Raw genomic sequence first — 20,171 nt, 5'->3', positions numbered from 1 at the left:
CAGATCAGAGGTTCCAACAGCCCCCTCCGTGGGTTCAGTTAATTTGCCAGAGTAGCTCACAGAACTTAGAGAAACACTTCATATGTTTACCAGTTTATTAAAGAATATGGTAAAGGATACAGATGAAGAGCCAGATAAAGAGATGCATAGGGCAAGGAGCTTCTGGCCCCATGCAGGTGGGATGTGTTACCTGCCTGATGTGAATGTGCTCACCAACCTGGAAATTCTCTGAACCCTGTACTATTGGGATTTTTATGAAGACTTCATCACCTACGAATGATGGATCATTAACTCCATTTTCAGCCCTTCTCCCTTCTCAAGGCAATGGGGAGCAGGACTGAAAATTCCAAGCTTCTAATCATGGCTTGGTCTTTCTAGTGACTGGCCAGGAGCCATCTAGGAACCCACCCAGAGTTGCCTCATTAGAACAAAAGACATTGCTATCACCCAGAAAATTACAAGAGTTTCAGGAGACCTGGTTCAGGAGTAGAAGACAAAGACCAATATTAGAACAAGAGATATTCTTATCACTTAGGAAATCACAAGAGTATTGGGAGCTCTGTGCCAGGAACCAGGGCGAGACCAATACATGCCTTCTATTATCTCACAGTCCCTCAGGAAGAGCTGAAAAGCCACAATTCCACTCAGAATTCTACCTACTCCCCATTCCACAGCTGGGGACAAAAGCATATAGCTAAAGTGAACAGCCTCCTACCAGTACTAGGAAGGTATTTTGGCTTAAAAGGTCAACTCTGAGTAGTCTAAACAATGAGAGTTTAGAAACTGGCAAGCCCAGTCTGACCCGGACAACTGCTAAGCTGCTTCTCAGGGGCTTGAAGGCCAGTCAGACAAGCAGCTGCCACATCACAGCACCGTCCTGACACACACAGCCCTCTGCCAGCACTGATGCTACGCCCGCAAGCACGCACGCCCCTCCATTCCCAGCAGCTCCCCATTCTAGAAGGATCCCTGGCACTTCAGGTTACAGAACCTCAATAAAACTAGTAAGTGCTGAAAAACCACAGGCATTCAAGCGGCCTGGGTTCAAATATATTTCTAGGAAAAACTAGCAAACCTCTGTTCTATTAAACAAAATTACCCCCCAATCTTTCATTTGCAATGCACTGCTGTCTTATCTTTTATAAGCTAACTACCTGACTCTTTCGTTCCATATCCTTTGTACCTTTTGATTTTTGTACTCTGTACATATATATTACCTATTCAAAGTAGCCTTTCTGACTAAATTACCCTAGGAAAGTGTAAAGAAACTTTAGGGTCTTTTCTTTGGGTCCTTTCAGATTTATCTCTTAAAAAGATGACAGAACAGGAGCGCCTGGGTGGCTCAGTCGTTAAGCGGCTGCCTTTGGCTCAGGTCATGATCCCAGGTACCTGTGATCGAGCCCCACCCACATCAGGCTCTCTGCTCAGCAGGAGGCCTGCTTCTCCCTCTCCCACTCCCCCTGCTTGTGTTCCCTCTCTCCCTGTCAAAATAAATAAATAAAATCGTAAAAAAAAAAAAAAAAAAAAAAAGATGACAGAACAGTATTTTCACCTCCACTTGTACATTTCTCAAGCACAACTTTTTCTAATCAACCGTCACCATCACGTCTACTCCTCACATACAAGGGAAAGAAGGTGGTTTCATGGGATGTTACTGGTTTGTTTGCTGGGTTGCTATAAGTGACAGAGGCAGGGCAGAGTAAAGGAGAACCAGGAAAACTGGAAAAGTAACGAAGCCCCACGGGAAATGGTGGCCTCCCACCTCTGCAACATCTCCCACCCTCTCCTCCCCTTGGCCTTCGGCCGCTCTGGCCAGCTTCCTGCTTTTCCCCCTTGCCAAATTCATTCCCACTTGGGGCCTCTGTAATTGCTCTTCCCTCCGTCTTGCTGTTCAGAGACTACCTGATCCCAATTTGCCAACACCCCTACCACCACTTAGTCCCATCATACATTCATTTCCGGCGCAGCACCACCACCACTGCCTAAAATCATCAAGTTCACTAATAGTTTTGCTCATTTACTGTCTCCCTGCATCTGTTATCAGAAGTTTCACAAGAGCAAGAGCTTCCATTCTGCCTTGTTTCACCACTGCATTCCAAGAACAGTGTCTGGCCTAGAAGCAGGCACTCAGTAAAAGTTTGTACAACAAATGAGTAAACGAACAAACGACTCTAAGAATGAACATTTTTCGGGGCGTCTGGGTGGCTCAATCAGCTAAGCATCTGACTCTTGATTTCGGCTCAGGTCATGATCTCAGGGTCGTGGGATTGAGCCCCGAGTAGGGTTCCTCATGCAGCATGGAGCCTGCTTGAGATTCTCTCTCTCCCTCTGCCTCTGCCCCTCTCCCTGTCTGTGCTCACACACCGTCTCTCTCGAAATAAATAAAATCTTTAAAAGAAAAAAAAAACAACTACGAACATTTTTCCTTACTCAAAGGCTTATTAGTAAGCTAGGCAGCAAGGGTTTCAAGAAGACTGGGAAAAAGGCTGTGGGCATTCTTGAGCGCTTCCATGTCACTTTAGGACAGAAATTCTCAAACTGGATTTAAGGAAGTCTTCTTGGGTATAGAGAGGATGTTACTCAGCAAGTTGACTTTGAGTGCATATGTTTTATTACTAAATTTTAAAGTTTGGGGACTTTATTTCTAAATTCAATTCCTTATTCTTCTTTTATCCGCATATTATCTTCTTTGCCTATGAAGGTTCTTTCGTTCTGCTTCATACCTTAACCACCATAAATCAAATGCTTCAAGACTCGGCACTCACAAACCTTACATCATGTCTCTTTCACTTTGACCTAGATAAAGTACAAAATGATGATGACAGAAAAATTTTATGACCATCCCTATCAACCTTCATTTGCAACTGATTACTACTAACTAAACTTTGGAATCCAGATTTGATATACATTGTTGGCTATGAACCACTATCAACAAGTCATTAAAACAGTATCTACTACTTGATTGCAGTTTGTTGACGTATTTATTTACTTACTAATAAAAGGTTCCAGGCTATCAGCAAAATGAAAATCCTTTTTCCTCAGGTACTACATCACTAGGGTTGAGAATCAGTACATTATATCAACTACCCAACACCAATCCTGCAAGATGGCACAGACTCACAAGTTCAACATCTGAAAGAAATCCTAAGTGCCCTATCATGGGAAGATCCATTGAGATTCAGAAAAGATTTACAACCAATTACACATACACTCCCATTGGGCTGATACTCAACATTATCAGACACCCTGTCACTAAGACACTGGAAATAAGAGCTAGAACACTTCCCTGAAACATTTTTATCAACACATTATTGGTAGACACTAGCATTCAGTATATTTTGGGTATTTTCAATTCCTCTACTAGACTGTAAGCTTCTTAAAAGCAGGGACAAAGTGTTCATTCATTCATTCACACAGTCAACAAATAGCATTGAGCATATACTATGTTCTAAGCACCAAGGATACAGGAGTGCATAAAACAGACAAAAATTTCTATCCTCATAAACTAGCTGCATTCTAGTGAGAGGAACAGAAACAAATAAGTACATAACATGGTCTTGGTGGTGATATGTGCTGCCCAGAAAGAAGCCCAGGAGACACAGTGACAATGTACTGGTGTTATTTTCTATAGCATGATCATTAAAGAGCTGTCTGATGAAGTGAAAACTAAGCCTTAAAAGACCTAAAGTAAGGGAGCAAGGCATGCAGATAATATGGGGGAGAAACAGCACAGAGGCCAGTGAGGCTGGAAGAGAGGGATGAGTAAGAGGGAGAGTAGTAAGAGATGAGGTCAGAGCCATGGCAGGGACCCAAACATCCAGAGCCTAGGGGGTCATGATTAAGATGTTAGATTCACTGAGACAGAATACCACTGGAGCAGAGAAGTGACATGATCTGACATCTATGTTGGAAGAATCACTCCAGCAGCTGTGTGGTAGACTAGACTAGAGGAGCGAGGGCAGAAGCAGTTAGGAAGACCAGTTAGGAAGATTCAGCAGTAGTCCAGGCAAGAGGTAATAATGGGTTAGGCTAGAAGAACACAGTAGAGGTTGAAGTGAGAAGGTTAGGCAGGATCTGCTGTCAGATTAGATGTGGGTATGAGAAAGGAGAAGTCAAGGATGGCTCCAAGGTTTCTAACCTGAGCAACTGGTAGCATAGAGATTTCCTTTACTGAAAGGCTCAACTGTAGGAGAAGCAGGTTTCTGTTGCTGTTTGCTTTTTGGTGGATGGAATCAAGAATTCAGTTTGGGGGGGCGCCTAGGTGGCTCAGTTGTTAAGCGTCTGCCTTCGGCTCAGGTCATGGTCCCAGGGTCCTGGGATCGAGCCCCACATCGGGCTCCCTGCTCAGCGGGAAGCCTGCTTCTCCCTCTCCCACTTCCCCTGCTTGTGTTGCCTCTCTCGCTGTGTCTCTCTCTGTCAAACAAATAAAATCTTTAAAAAAAAAAAAAAGAATTCAGTTTGGGTATTTTAAGTTTGAGATGCCTATCTGATATCCAAATGGAAACACTGAGTAGATTGCAGTATATTCAAGTCTTGATTTCAGGAGAGAAATTAGGGCTAAAAATAGACAGTTGAAAGTAATCAGTATAAATATGGTATTTAAAGAGGGGACCAAATGAGATCATGTGTGTGAGCGTGTGTTGGGGTGAGGGAGTAGTTCAAAGATTGTGTCCTTGTGCACGGCAATGAAAGAATTCAGGAAAATGAGGAGGAACACAATACTAAGAAGGAACAACCAGAAAGAAAGGGAAGAACTAGAAAGATGTCCTAGAAGCAAGGTAAAGAAAGGAATGTAAGGAATGATGAGGTAACAAGGATTCAGGACTGGCCACTGGATTTGTTAACTTGTTATCTTGAAGACTGGCTCCAGCAGAATCACAGAAGAGTGCCCGAATGGAATGAGTTCAAGAGAAATTGGAAGAGGGAAAATGGAAACAGCAAGTACAGAAATATTTTTCTGTGAAGGGGAAGAGAGAAATGGGATAGTAGCTGGAGGGAACATGGGGCAAGGGAGCATTTCTTTTAAGATGGGAAATACTTTAGCCTGTTTGCCCTGGGAACGATAAAGTAGAGAAGGAAAGGCAAAGAAGCAGGAAAGACCGGACACTCACAGGAGTGAGGCTGCTGGGCGGGCAGGAAGGGATGGACACAGATACACAGCAGGCAGACAGCTTGACTTTATGAAGGACCACAGATTTATTTACCTGTGTATTCCCAGGATCTTGTACAGAGACTAGTCCATAATAGGGCTCTCAAAAAATGAATAAACTAATGTATTCTTGAACTAGGGCTCTTCCTTTTTGTACTAGGCTATGAAGAAAAATAGAGATTGCTTCACACAAAGTAGATATGCAATACCATTATTTACTGAGACATGAGAATCACTCAAGAGCAAAAAAAAAAAAGGTCAGGGCAAAGAATGGAAAAGAAGGAGACTGCCGGGGCGCCTGGGTGGTTCAGTCGTTAAGCCTCTGCCTTCGGCTCAGGTCATGATCCCAGGGTCCTGGGATTGGGCCCCACGTCGGGCTCCTCGCTCAGTGGGAAGCCTGCTTCTTCCTCTCCCACTCCCCCTGCTTGTGTTCCCTCTCTTGCTGTGTCTCTCTTTGTCAAATAAGTAAATAAAAAATCTTTTAAAAAGAAGGAGACTGCAGTTTGATTTCAGACCAGAATTCACATCTCAGGATGTAGCCAGAAAAGGAGATAATATGAGAAATGTCTAACTGACTAACCAATATTATTAGGTAGGCACAAGGGAAACCACACACCCCGAGAAGGAAAGACTGAGAGAAGTGACTGGATCAATGCACCCACCATGATCTTAGAGCAATGTAATACTGGACAATGACCAAGTTATGTTACGAAAAGACTCTCCAACCAGCTTGGGATCTACTGGAAGCTCTTCGTCATGGTTATGGCCTCTGGGATTGCCACCTGTGCTTTTACTCCCCTCTCTAGAGCCCAGGGGAAGGTGCGGTCTGCAGTGACGTCCTTCCACCTGCTCCTCTGGGACATTTTTACTGACAAACACTCAGGCCACCAGAGTCGTTGCCCACTGAGGATCTTCAATGTCAATCATCTCCCCACCCAACCCCGTGAGCTCAAGGAGCTGAGAAAATGAGAAGCAGCAGTCCCTTGCGAAGAGATGGAAAAGCTCAACAAACCAACCTAAGACCCTTAAGGACACTTTTGTCCTTTCTTTTTAAAAGCAGTTCTAATACACAGGGAAATCTGAGACAATCCTATCAGTACTCATTTTTTACCTTGAGTAAAAACAGATCCTAGGCACAGCTTTAATTCCGAAGCACTAAGCACTGCGACATCATCTGGTATACAACCTATGTCACTGGTCTTTCTAAAAGAGTATTTCACACTGCTAGACATTTCAACCATCTAAAACGCCTGTTACACTCCCCCACTCCACTCTGGGGAGGGTAGAAGAGTACAAGCAAGCCCACCTCTAGTATACTTCACTTCCTGTCCCATCACAGAGGCTCCAAAAAAGAGAAAAGAGGGAAAAATCTCAAATGGAAGTGCATCCAGAGAGCCAAAGTTGAATAATATGACAAAGATAAGTGTCATATTACCCAATCTCACTCAAGAAACCAGTTTCAGTCTTCTGTACTGTTTATGATAAAATGTTAATTGGAAGATAGAGCAGATTAAAAATATAAATGTATATTTATTTGCTAATCCTTGTTTGTAGGTCCAAGATCTTGTCTTGAGTATAGGTCTATTGTTGAATGCTGAGTTGTCTTTCATATACCACACCCATCATGCATGACCTATGTTTTCCAGTTCAGGGTTTTTTTGTTTGTTTTTAGAAAATTATTCATTTGAGAGAGAGAGAGAAAGCACATGCGTGCACATGTGCAAGCAGGAGGAGGGGAACGGAGAGAGGGAGGGGGAGAGAACCTCCAGCAGACTCCCTGCCAAATGTGGAGCCCAATGCAGGGTTCAATCCCACAAACCCTGGATCATGACCTGAGCCTAAACCAAGAGCCGAACACTTAACCGACTGAGCCACCCAGGCGTCCCTCCAGTTCAGGTTTCTATAAAGAAAAACAAAAACCTGAGAACACTTTATCTATGTGCAGAGTCTTTCTAAACTTTTAAGACTCCCTCTTCATCTTTTGCTTATCCATATAATTGAGCAGTAATTTCTTTTAAAGATTATTTTATTTATTTGACAGAGAGAGAGAGAAACAGCTAGAGAGGGAACACAAGCAGGGGGAGCGGGAGAGGGAGAAGCAGGCTTCCTGCTGAGCAGGGAGCCCGATGTGGGGCTCGATCCCAGGACCCTGGGATCATGACCTGAGCCGAAGGCAGACACTTAACGACTGAGCCACCCAGGCCCCCCGAGCAGTAATTTCTTTTAATGACTTGAATTATTGAGTCATTCCAAAGCATTTAGAATACTTCTCACAAAACCATTCATTTTGAACTCAAATTTCATGGGCTTACATCATATTTAATTACACTGCATAATTACAAGTATGATGAACATAAACAAATATAGGAATAAAGAAAACTGATTCTTTGTAAGTGCGCAATTGGTCGGGAGGCCTCATGGTTGGGGGGTATATGAAACCCAGTAGCTCCCAGAGTAACAACAGCATTCAGTGTACCAAGTTGGTTTAAATGGAGGTTGGGTAAGAGACTACCTACTATTAACAGTCAGTTCAAAGTACTGTAATAAATACGTTAGTTATCATGAATGCCCCAAACTTAAAGGTTTTAATTTATCAAAATGTCAATAACAATCAGTAAAACTTTGAAGTGGGGGGAATTTTCCTTTTTTTTTTTAAAGATTATTTATTTATTTATTTGACAGAAAGAGACACAGCGAGAGGGAACACAAGCAGGGGGAGTGGGAGAGGGAGAAGCATGCTCCCCGTGGAGCCTGGAGCATGGAGCCTGATGCGGGGATTGATCCCAGGACCCTGGGATCATGACCTAGTCCAAAGGCAGACGCTTAACGACTGAGCCACCCAGGCACCACCCCCCCCATTTTCCTATTGATTCTTGTTTATTAACAGGAAAAGCAGCCCGAGGTCTGAAGTAAAGGAAACGCATTCTCTTCATGCTGTTGGGCCTGTTCTTCTGTCTCTTCCTCTAGACTTTAAGCTCCCTACATATGTCTCCTTTCTAACAGTATCTCAATAAACTGGCTCCATAATCTTGCTGAATATGTTCATACATCCTAACCTGGATCAGTGTTTCAGCTATCACTGCTGGCATATAAATAAAATCTTCTGGGGCTGAAAAAAACAGAATGTTACAAGGTTTGATTCTGTCTATTATCTGCTAATATTTTCCATCTCTTTCTCTTTACATTGTATGTATGTTTCCTGACACTGGTAAATCAAATTTATTAACTAGGGTCCCCTTATACTTACATTACTATTATATTCATGCTAATAATATTCTGTAAACTATTCTATCTTGATTAAAGTCATTGGTTCCCATTAAAAAATAAAATTGGGTTGAATGTCCTATTGAGTTTAAATTTCACATTCCCACAATGTGTGGCAGCTAATACTTCCAGTTTCTGGCACTTCTATTGAGAACATAAAAGTTCTCCCGGAACTAACAAATTACTTCCCTTCTAACACAATTATGTAATCTGAGAGTTGAACGGCACCCTAGAGATTATTTTGTGGTCCAAAATCCCTCCCAATTAAGGGATCCCATTGAAAAGTACTCAACTTTTTTGGTCAGGGAGGGATGTTTACCTTTAAATCCCACATTATAGAGCGCTACACCCATAGTAGGCTCTTAACACATACTTGTTTAATTGAACTGAACAAGTCTAAAATGGGTGCATTTCATTAATTTTCTTGTTCTTTCTGGGCTTTAGCTGTAACATCCACTGAATCTGTAATTAAAAATTTGCATGAATCTTCTGCTCATTAGCCAATGTTCAAAAAGAAATTCAGCAGAGGAAACTCCACAGTCAAATGTTTTAACATTAAGGCTGTTAATGTCAGTACATAATAAAAGTAACAGAAAACGGAAAATCAAGTCTTAGTTTGCTTATGATCTATGAAGACTTTCCAATTTATCCAAAATACTCACATGTTCTCAATTTCTAGTATGATTTTTTTAACGAATAAAGTCTTGCATCATTCATACAACTAAATTATACACCCTTCTACTTATAATTGGGGTGCTCACAGACTTAACCACAGTACTGTAGTAAGACATGTTATTATGCTAATTAATTTGCCCTCCAGTTAAAACAGACTGTGATCCCATCTGATTTCCCATAATATGATATGATAATGAAGAGAACAAAGCCTCGGGAGCAGTAAACACCACCGACAATTTTACTTTACTCAAGTATGTATTCCAAAACTACATAATTCACTCCATGGCCCCGTTTATTACATCTGTTTTGGGGACTTTTACAATATATGATAGGACACAAAGTATACATTTCCAAATTCCCTTTCCTTCTGTTTTGCTGAAAGGGAACACACACACACACACACACACACACACACACACACACAGTCCCTCAACAGCACAATTACTGCTTTGCTAATTTTTTTCAGGCAATAATTTAAAGTCCCACTTCCTCCTAAATATCTCTGGACAGCAACTCTTGGCAACCCATCTGTCTCTTTCATCACAGCTTCTTTTCATAACTAACGGGTCAAGTTCCTCTCCCCCCATTTCAACAGAATGCACTGTACTTGCAGCCCTGCCACGATAGCCCACTGCTGAATGCCAGAATATAGAATATTGAATTTCACTGTCCTTCATTGTTTCCAGTTTAACTGCCATTTTACCACCATGCACAGGAAGAAACGCTTTCCCACAGGCATCTTATGAATTTCCAAAGCAGCTATTCTTTGTGGATTTACAAAAACGTTTGCCTTCTCTAAATTCCCTTTATCACCACAGAAAAGGCTTTGGGAAGCTGAGATTTTTTTTTTTTTTTTTAAGTACCCCATGCAAAAAGAAACTGATTCTAAGCATTTCTATTTTGCTAGCAAATTTAATCCTAAACGCCTTACTATAGGGCAATGTCAGGGCAAGATCTTAAACATTGCTTTTGGCCTTCCCAATTAAAATGAAATATTTTCAGGTCATAAAGATTATCTTATCAAATGTCCTTTCTTCTCAGCTACTCCAGAAGGCTACCCAGCGCATTGTAAAATAAATTGGCTTTGGCGTTTGTACAACGCCCTAAATCTTCCTAACCAACCCCCCTTAGGCTCACAGACACACATAATCCCTCGGCAACCCCCAAACCTGCCAGTGAAGTGGACTATTTCTCTGGCACAAAGGGCCGGCCTGCGCCTCGTGCACGGCGGCCTCTGCACACATGTGTGGGTTGACAAGTGCGGCGCTGCCCTTCCTGGATCCTAAAGCTGGAGGCCTGGCCCGAAAGCCACACACACTTCCCCACCCACCGCCTTCTCTCCGCGGCCACGGCCTCCTATGACAGGCGGCCGGCTCTGAAGCTCCTTGGGCCTGACTCCCGTGCCGTGTGGCCACGCTCGGACCCACTTCCCCTCCGCCCACCGTCCTTCTTCCTTCCTCCTCTTGTTTGGCTCAAGAAATTCCGTCGGAACTTCATTCGGGCCGAGAGGAGCGGCCCTGCCCGCGGCCCCGGCACACCCTCCCCCAGCGGCCGCGCCCCCCGCGCCTCGGCCGGAGGCGGCCGCAAATTCCGGTGACCCCCGGCCCGCCCGGCCGGAGCCTCACCTCCTCCTCGCTCTCACTGCGGAAACACAGGCACGCGGCCCGCTTCTTGTAGCCGTCGCCGTCATAGGTGCGAGTCTGGTTCGACTTGAGCTTCATCATCCTCCGGGCCCGGGTGGGGGTGCGGTGCGGGTCGCGAGAGTGGAGGATGGGGAGCCCGCTCCGGACGGCGGCGCGCGCGCGCGTCCCCGGCTCGGCCAAGGGAAGCAGGGAGGGGGAGCCGCTTCTCCGCTACACGGCTCGGCCGCTGGCCCGCCACGGCTGCCTCATTCCCCCCGGCCCAGGCCCCGCGCCGCCGCCGCCGTCACGGCTGCCGTCGCCGCCGCCGCCACGGCCGCCGCCCCCTCTGCCGCCGCCACCCCCGACGACGACCGCGCCGCCATCTTGGGCGCGCTGCGTCAGCGGCGTAAAGCCGCGAGGGCCTGCGGGACGGCCGCGCGCTTGCAGCGCAGGCCGCATCCGGGAATCGCACCCTCCCAGTCCGCGCGGCGTAAACGAGCGTCTGGAATGAAGGGGCCGTGCGAATGGAGGCGGCCGCAACGCCAGGAGCGTAGGGGTGGGGAAGGGGGAGCGCGCGCGGAGGAAGTCGGGGGAGAAAGGGGTGCGGGCGCAGGGTCTCCCGGCTCGGCTGAGCGGTGGCCGGAGAGGAGACTCGGCTATCCAGCCACGCGGTTTGGCGGAAGGGGAAGCGGGGACTTGCCCAAGGTCACGCGGCGATTCCGCGGCCGAAGATGACCGAAGGTCAGGCCGCCCCGCCTTCGCCGTGCCCGTTAATCTGGGTGGGGGTGAGGGGGAAAGTCTGGAGGAAAAAGCGGGATGCAATTAAACGCTCTGGAGTGTGCAGCCTGAGATACCTAGGATTAGGATGGCAACGCGAGTGAGGGGGATCGGGGGAGGGGCGTTGTGCACATAGCGTTGACATGCAGAAGCTCTGGAAGTCTTACTGGCTGGGGCACTAACAGATGTTTATCCTGCAACCCTTGACTGGTGCAAAAACAAATGCTTCCTGTTAAGGTAAACAGGAGGGCCAGAAAAGGAAGATACATAATGCAAATCATAAGACATCATCGTTTCCGGCAATCAACGAGGACTATATAGTGTGGATGTCAAACAGATTGTCCAGGGGAGAATATATATCCAGACGCTGTGGAGCAAGGAAAAATGGAATATAACCTGTGCATGTTCTCAGCAGCCGAGACCAAACATAATACCATGTCCATTCCCTGAACGTGGTGTAAATCCTGTGCAGGATTTGTCTGTGAGTTGCTCGTTGCCCTTCTTTAATTTGCTTGTATTTTGAAACCAAATCTTAGTTGGTATCTCAGTTACATCATTTACTTACCTCTATTTGGCGTTTGGCAATCAGAAGTCACTTAATACATTGCAACTAATATTAACATTTCACTTAACCCTTGCCACATAAAATGCGGGATTTCAGTTAATTTGGGTCAATCCTCATGCAATAGAATTCCCAAAATCTCGGTCATTTTGGTTGTCTTTCTAGTTTTCTCTTCTGCCATTAGGTCTCTAAAAGGAAGGAAGGAAAAAAACAAGTTCTGGCTATAGAAATCCTGTAACATGTTCATTTGTAAAAAATTTGAAAAATACAGAGGGCATAAAAAACTAAATCATGTGTATTTGAACACATTCTGTAGAGATCGGTAGCCTGCTCCCGCTGCCCCCCGGTCTATCCCCCATGCTGTTTTTTTTTTTTTTTAATACCATTTCTAATTACTACCTGATAGTCCATCATAGGGATGCACCATCAATTATTTTACCTTTTCCTCATTGTTAGAAGCTTAGGTTGTGTCCTCTGTTTCATTAGAACAGTAATGAATGTCCCTGTACATAAATCCTTATCCCTATTTCAGATATTCCCTCAAGATAAATTCCCAGAGGCAGATGGAGGTTGGTGGGAACATATTTCTGGCTTTTGCTGCCTGTTGCCAAAGCCTTCCCAGAAAAGTTGAATACAGTCACTCCGGCAGCTGGACAGCTACACTGTACTATGTGCCACTTTCTTAGGGTTGAGAGCAGAATTGCAAATGGCATTTCAGGTCTCAGTACAGCAGAGTAGAGACAATAAGCAAGTTAGATCGGGGCGCCTGGGTGGCTCAGTGGTTGGGCGTCTGCCTTCGGCTCAGGTCGTGATCCCAGGGTCCTGGGATCGAGCCCCACGTCGGGCACCCTGCTCAGCAGGAAGCCTGCTTCTCCCTCCCCCACTCCCCATGCTTGTGTTCCCTCTCTCACTGTGTCTCTCTCTGTCAAATAAAATCTTTAAAAAAAACAAAATAAGTTAGATTGTAAACTCACGAGCAGGATCTGTGTCATTTACCTTCATATTTCCACCTACTAGCACAGGGCCTTGTCCAAAATAAGAATTCAGTAAACGTTGATCGAATAGGTGGATGCAGTTTTTCTGTTGGGTTTCTAATTCCTTCTCCAGCTTTTATGGGCCTGTCTAGTTGCAAGAACCCACAAGACCACTCCCACATTTCTTGCCTTACTAGTAATTACTTTTTCTTTGTTCAGGAAACTTAACCAAAGGATCCCACCCTTTTCTGGAAGACAATGGTAAATACCAGTTTAAATTCATTTAAAAAGTATACTTATTAACATATTAGTCCAGTTAAATACTTCTCCAAAAGTGCTATAAGAAAAAACTGATAGGCGGGCGCCTGGGTGGCTCAGTCGGTTAAGCGACTGCCTTCGGCTCAGGTCATGATCCCAGGGTCCTGGAATCGAGTCCCACATCGGGCTCCCGGCTCAGCGGGGAGCCTGCTTCTCCCTCTGACCCTCTCCTCTCTCATGCTGTTTCTCTCTCGCTCGCTCTCTAATAAATAAATAAATAAATAAAATCTTAAAAAAAAGAAAAAACTGATACGCAAAACGCTGCCTAGAGCTTATGACCATGTTAAAGTGTAAGGTATCTCTTAACTTACAGAAAACTGGGAGTTGTTGATTTATCTCTTATCTTCTATCCAACTGATAATAAACTCCACTGCTTCTGCCTTCTTGACATCCTCAACCCCGGCCCCTTCTCTGCTTGCCCTGTGCCATTACTTCATTAGGACTCCCCCTCTTGCCTGTACGATGGCCTCCTTGGCTGCTGTCCATCCTCCCTCTGCAGCAAGGTGAATCCTTCCCAATGCAGATCTAAATAAGTCACGTCCTTGAATTAAACCCTATTTGTTCCTCAGTGCTTTCAAGATACAATCCAAATTCTCCCAGGAGATACCAGACCCCACAGGAGCTTAGTCTAGTCATTCAAAACTACTTAGTTTCTTGAACCTCTAACCTTCTAATCTTCTAAGTCTTTGAACATGCCTCCCTGGTGTCCGGAAGGCTCTTCTTCCAAGACCGTCACCTACTCCCTTGTCCCTCCCCGTCCACCCAGAGAGAAGCCAAATTATATTTATCCTTCAACACTCAAAAGTTACTGCCTAATGGCCTCTGTCCTTCCTACTGCCTGAGTTTGTCCTGCTTTATCACATTGTCATGATATTGTCACTGGGTTTTTTGTTTTTGTTTTTTTGCCAATCTCATATTTCAAACTTACTGAAGGCAGGGTCTGTATCTCACTTATCCTTGCCTATTTCACTCAGCAGTTATCCCAGGGCCTGACCTAGAACTCACCTCAAAAGAAGTTTATTGATGGAAGAACAACTACTGTCCTTCCAGAACCTGATCTTGAATATAGAGCTTAATCACTTGTCTATAGGAACACCCTCCCTATAATCTGTCCTCTGAATGAAGGTCACTAGCATTCTCCTGATCCCACATTTCAGAGATCATCTGTAATAACTTTTTAGGGTGAATCCTGGATGAAATGACAAAATGCAGAAAATGGTTTTCACAGGTTCCTTAGTCCATCCTGCTCCTGTAGCATGCCTTTCTCTCCTCCCCCCGACCAGGACTACCTTGTTCATCCCAAGTCCCACAGGAGCACCTACTGTTTCTGATCTTTGCTTTTGTACAAGTTACTTATTAATATATAACAAATCTCCTCAAAACTTAGTGGCTTAAAACGTGAATCATGGGGCACCTGGGTGGCTCAGTCAGTTAAGCGTCTGCCTTCGGCTCAGGTCATGATCCCAGGGTCCTGGGATCGAGTCCCGCATCGGGCTCCCTGCTCAGCAGGGAGCCTGCTTCTCCCTCTCCCTCTGCCTGCCACTCCCCCTACTTGTGTGCCCTCTCTCTCTTTCTGTCAAATAAATAAATCTTTAAAAAAATGAATCATTTATTATTTCTCATGATTCCTGTGGGTTAAGAATCCGGGAGTGGCGGGGCGCCTGGGTGGCTCAGTCGTTAAGCGTCTGCCTTCGGCTCAGGTCATGATCCCAGGGTCCTGGGATCGAGCCCCACATCGGGCTCTCTGCTCCGCGGGAAGCCTGCTTCTCCCTCTCCCACTCCCCCTGCTTGTGTTCCCTCTCTGGCTGTGTCTCTCTCTGTCAAATAAATAAAATCTTTAAAAAAAAAAAAAAAAAAAAGAATCCGGGAGTGGCTTGACTGAGCAGTTCTGCTTTGTGTCTCTCATAAGGTTGCAATCAGGAGTTGGCTGGGCCTGCTGTCATCTGAAGACTTGACGGAGCTGCAGGATCCACTTCCAGTGTGGCTTCTCACATGGCTGGCAGTTGGAAGGAGGCTCAGTGCCTTTTGGTGTGAACTTCTCCATGGGGCCACCTGAGCATCCTCACAACATGGTTGGATTCCTCCAAGAGCAAGTGATACAAGATTCCAAGACTGAATGAACTGCAGTGCCTTTTATGACCTGGCCTTGAAAGTCATACTTTGTTAGTTCCACAGCTTCCTATTGATCATATTAGTCAGCCTTAGTGTGGGAGATTACACATTATACCAGAAGGCAAGGATCACTGGGGCCATAGTTGAAGCTGCCTAGCACACCTCTCATAAAACTTACCTGGGGGCACCTGGGTGGCTCAGTCATTAAGCATCTACCTTCGGCTCAGGTCGTGATCCCAGGGTCCTGGGATTGAGCCCCGCATCGGGCTCCCTGCTCCGCGGGAAGCCTGCTTCTCCCTCTCCCACTCCCCCTGCTTGTGTTCCCTCTCTGGCTGTGTCTCTCTCTGTCAAATAAATAAATAAAATCTTTTTTTAAAAAATTAATTAAATAAAATTTACCTGGCCTCTAGTTCATTCATCCATTGCCCATGTATCCCAGGCAGCATACCTAACAGAGGGGAAGGAGATAATTCTTAAGAATAGGCTACCCTTCCATAGATGATAGTGGGTGGTTACAGATTTAAATCAAATAATCTCTTTTTTAAAATATTTTATTTTTAAGCAATCTCTACACTCAACGTGGGGCTTGAACCCACAACCCTGAGATCAAGCGTCACATGCTGCACCAGCCAGGCACCCCTTAAATAATTAATCTTAACAAATACATAATTCTACTAAAAATGTCCAATTTTCTAAAAGTCCTATAGGTAAAGCCCTAGTAAATACATTTAAAGTCCCAGGGCAGGCCTAAGGGGAAAATTTTTAATAGGGTTACAAAATTGAACTTATTTACTCCTCCTTTCCATAGGGTCAGTCAAGTTTTGGCCCATGCCTCCCATCTATTTTGATGCCACTATATCACTATATGGTTGTAGCTAATCTCAGCTGACCAAGCTTTTCTCCCTGTCTGCTTCAAAAATGGAATACCATCAGAGGTAAAGAAAAACATTTAAGGAAAACCTAACAGTTATAAATATGAAACAGCTTCAAAATACATGAAGAGGGGCGCCTGGCTGGCTCGGTTGGTGGAGTGTATGACTCTTGATCTCAGGGTTGCAAGTTCATGCCCCACGTGGAGTGTAGAGATTACTTAAGAAACAACAACAAAAACCCCAAAATACATGAAGTAAAAACAAAAGTAAAAAGAGACATACACAAATCCACAATCTTTGATGGAGATTACATAGCCTCTGTCTCAGTAAATGATAAAACAACTCAATAAAAAGCAGGAGGAATGTCAAAGCTCTGAACATTACCAATCATTTTTACCTAATTGATATGTGTAGAGTACTATACCCACCAAGTGTAGAATACACATCTGTTTAAAGTATACATAGACCAGAGGCGCCTGGGTGGCTCAGTCGGTTGAGCGTCTGCCTTCAGCTCAAATCACAATCTCAGGGTTCTGGGATCGAGCCCTGCATTGGGCTCCCTGCTCAGTGGGGAGTCTGCTTCTCTCTCTCTCCCTCTGCTCCTCCCCATCCCACCTCATGCTTGCTCTCTCCCTCTCTCTCTCAAATAAATAAAATCTTTTTTTAAAAAAATAAAGTATAGGGCGCCTGGGTGGCTCAGTTGGTTAAGCGACTGCCTTCGGCTCAGGTCATGATCCTGTAGTCCCAGGATCGAGTCCCGCATCGGGCTCCCTGCTCAGCAGGGAGTCTGCTTCTCCCTCTGACCCTCCCCCCTCTCATGCTCTCTCTCCCATTCTCTCTCTCAAATGAATAAATAAAATCTTTAAAAAAAAAATAAAGTATACATAGAACATATACCAAGATGGACCACATACTTGGTAATAAAACAATCCTCAATAAATGTTAAAAGATTGAAATCTTACAGAATATGTTTTTGGGAAAAAGGATTTAAAGAATAACAATAAGTTATCTTTAAAAGTTCCAAATATTTGTAAATTAAACATTCTATTCCTAAATAACCCATGAAACAAAGAGGAAATCACAGAAGAGATTATAAAGTATCTCTAAATGAATGATAACAGGACACCTGGCTGGCTCAGTTGGTAGAGTGTGCCAGTCTTGATCTTGGGGTCATGAGTTCGAGCCCCACATTGGGCATAGAGATTACTGAATGATATCAAAATTCGTGGGGTTCAACTAGAGCAGTGCTTAAAAGCAAATATATGAAACAATGAAATAGAAAACAAACAATAGAGAAAATTAACAAAGACAAAAGTTGGTTCTTTGAAAATAGTAATAAAATTCATAAATCATAAGACTGATAAAGATAAAAAGAGAAGAAAAACCAAATTACCAATATTAGCAATGAATCCAAAGACATCAAAAAAGTAATAAGGAGGGGCACCTGGGTGGCTCAGTCAGTTAAGCAGCTGCCTTCGGCTCAGGTCACGATCCCAGAGTCCTGGGATCGAGCCCCGCATCGGGCTCCCTGCTGAGCTTCTCCCCCTCCCTCTGCTTCTCCCCCTGCTCATGTTCTCTCTCTCTCTCTGTATCTCTGTGTCTCAAATGAATAAATTAAAAAATCTTTTAAAAAAAGTTATAGACCTATATTCTTTATGAATATAGATACATACCAAAAAACTCTATCAGGAAATAGAATCCACCTACATAAACACTGAAATATATCATGACCAAAGAAGTTTAATACAGGAATGTAAGGTTAGCTTAACTTTACAAAAATCAAACAATGACATGAAGCTCATGAACAGACTAAAAGAGAACAACTATATGATCGTCTTGATCCAGGAAAAGTATTTGATAAAAAATGTTCAGTAAAATTATTATTTCATAATAAAAACTGTTAGCAAACTGGGAATAATAGTGAACTTTTTTAGGGGCACCTGGTTGGCTTAGTCAGTGAAGCATGTGACTCTTGATCTTGGGCGTGAGTTCAAGCCCCACATTGGGTGTAGAGATTACTTAAAAATAAAATCTTAAAAAAAAATAGTGAGGGGCACCTAGGTGGCTCAGTCGGTTAAGCAGCTGCCTTTGGCTCAGGTCCTGATCCCAGGGTTCTGGGATTGAGCCCCGTGTCATCAGCGGGCTCCCTGCTCAGTGGGGAGTCTGCTTCTCTCTCTCCCTCTGCCCCTCCCCCTGCTTGTGCTCTCTCTCTGTCTCTCAAATAAAATCTTTTAAAAAAATGGATTTTTCAACTTGATAAAGGATATCTCTGAACAACAGCTAACATTATACCTAAAGGTAAAAGAATACATGCTTCTCCACTAAGATCAGAAACAGGGCAAGAATATCTCCCCACCACTACTAGTAAATATTATATTAGAGAACTTAATGAAATAAAATATGAAAAACAAATACAAGACATAAGATTGGGAAGGAAGTAAAACCATCACTATTCAGAGACAACATGACTGTGTATGTAAAAAAATTCAAAAAAGGCTACACCCAAAATACTACCACTAATAAGTGAAATTAACAAGGTGAAAGGAATCAAAGTCAATACATAAAAATTAGGTATATTTGTATAACAGGCAACAAATAATTGGAAAATGAAATTTAAACAAAATATCATTTATGATAGCATCAAAAAATGTCAAATATCTAGAAATAAACCTAACAAAAATTGTGTAAGACTTGTATACTGAAAACTACAAATATTGCTGAGAGAAATTAAAGAGGACCTGAATAAATGAACAGATATACCATGTTTATGGATTAGGAAACTCAATACTGAAAAGAATCCATTCTCCCTGGGGCACCTGGGTGGCTCAGTCTGTTAAGTGTCTGTCTTTAGCTTGGGTCATGATCCCAGGGTCCTGGGATCAAGACCCACGTTGGACTCTGCTGGGGAGGGATCCTGCTTCTCCCTCTCCCTCTCCCTCTGCCTCTGCCTCTGCCTGCCACTCCGCCTGCTTGTGCCCTTTCTCTCTGTCAAGTAAATAAATAAAATCTTAAAAAAAAAAAAATCCATTCTCCCTAAGTTGATATACATATTCAATGCAATTTCTTTTTTTTTTTTTTTAAGATTTTATTCATTTATTTGAGAGAGAGAGAGAGTAAGCAGGGGCAGGAGCAGGGCAGAGGAAGAAGCAGCCTCCTCGCTGAGCAGGGAGCCTGATGTGGGGCCCTATCCCAGGACTCTGAGATCATGACCAGAGCCAAAGGCAGATGTTTAACTAACTGAGCCACCCAGGTGCCCCTCAATGCAATTCCTATTAAAAAAAAATCATCAGATTATTTGGAAGAAGTAGGCATAGTGCTTCCAAAATATACATGGAAATGAAAAGTGTATAGAATAGCCAAAAAAATCTTGAAAAGGAACACAATTAGGGGATTTATATTACCAAATTTTAATACTTACTGTAAAATGACAGTAATCAGGATAGTGGAATAATAAAGACAAACTAACAGATCAATGGAATATATGGTATGGTTATTTGATTTTCAGCAAAGACACCAAAGCAATCCAGGGGAGGAAGGACAGGCTTTTAAGCAAACGGTGCTCGAATAAATGAATATTCATATGAAAAAAAAATGAACCATGACTCCTACCTCACACCATACACAAAAATTAATTCAAGATGGATCATAGACATTAACATAAAAATAAAAACCATAAAGACTTCTGTGGAAAACATAAAATATCTTTATAACTGAAAGGTAGATGAATTGAAAAAGCAATAACCACAAAAGAAAACTGATAAATTAGACTTCATCAAAACTAAAAATGTCTACTCATCAAAAGACACCATTAAGACAACTACTAGACAAGCCATCAATGGGAAGAAA

At 43.6% G+C, this 20,171-nt stretch overlaps 1 protein-coding gene and 1 long non-coding RNA gene across 2 annotated transcripts in view; one reads left to right on the top strand and one right to left on the bottom strand.

Moving 5' to 3' along the window:
- Positions 1-11,096, bottom strand: part of NUDT3 (nudix hydrolase 3) — a 119,007-nt gene extending 107,911 nt beyond the window's left edge. Inside the window, exon 1 of the mRNA XM_036115797.2 lies at positions 10,714-11,096. Within this exon, the coding sequence (XP_035971690.1) occupies positions 10,714-10,812 (99 nt within the window). The 5' untranslated portion in view covers positions 10,813-11,096. The remainder of the gene's footprint in view (positions 1-10,713) is intronic.
- On the top strand, positions 11,072-15,847 carry LOC144379091 (uncharacterized). The gene is made up of 3 exons (XR_013441289.1): positions 11,072-11,451; positions 13,243-13,284; positions 15,251-15,847. It is a non-coding gene; the product is annotated as an uncharacterized LOC144379091 (long non-coding RNA).
- Positions 15,848-20,171: the final 4,324 nt, after the last annotated feature.

Source organism: Halichoerus grypus, chromosome 9 (assembly GCF_964656455.1).
Source record: "Halichoerus grypus chromosome 9, mHalGry1.hap1.1, whole genome shotgun sequence".
NCBI lineage: Eukaryota > Metazoa > Chordata > Mammalia > Carnivora > Phocidae > Halichoerus > Halichoerus grypus.
This window is presented reverse-complemented; position numbering and strand designations above follow the sequence as displayed.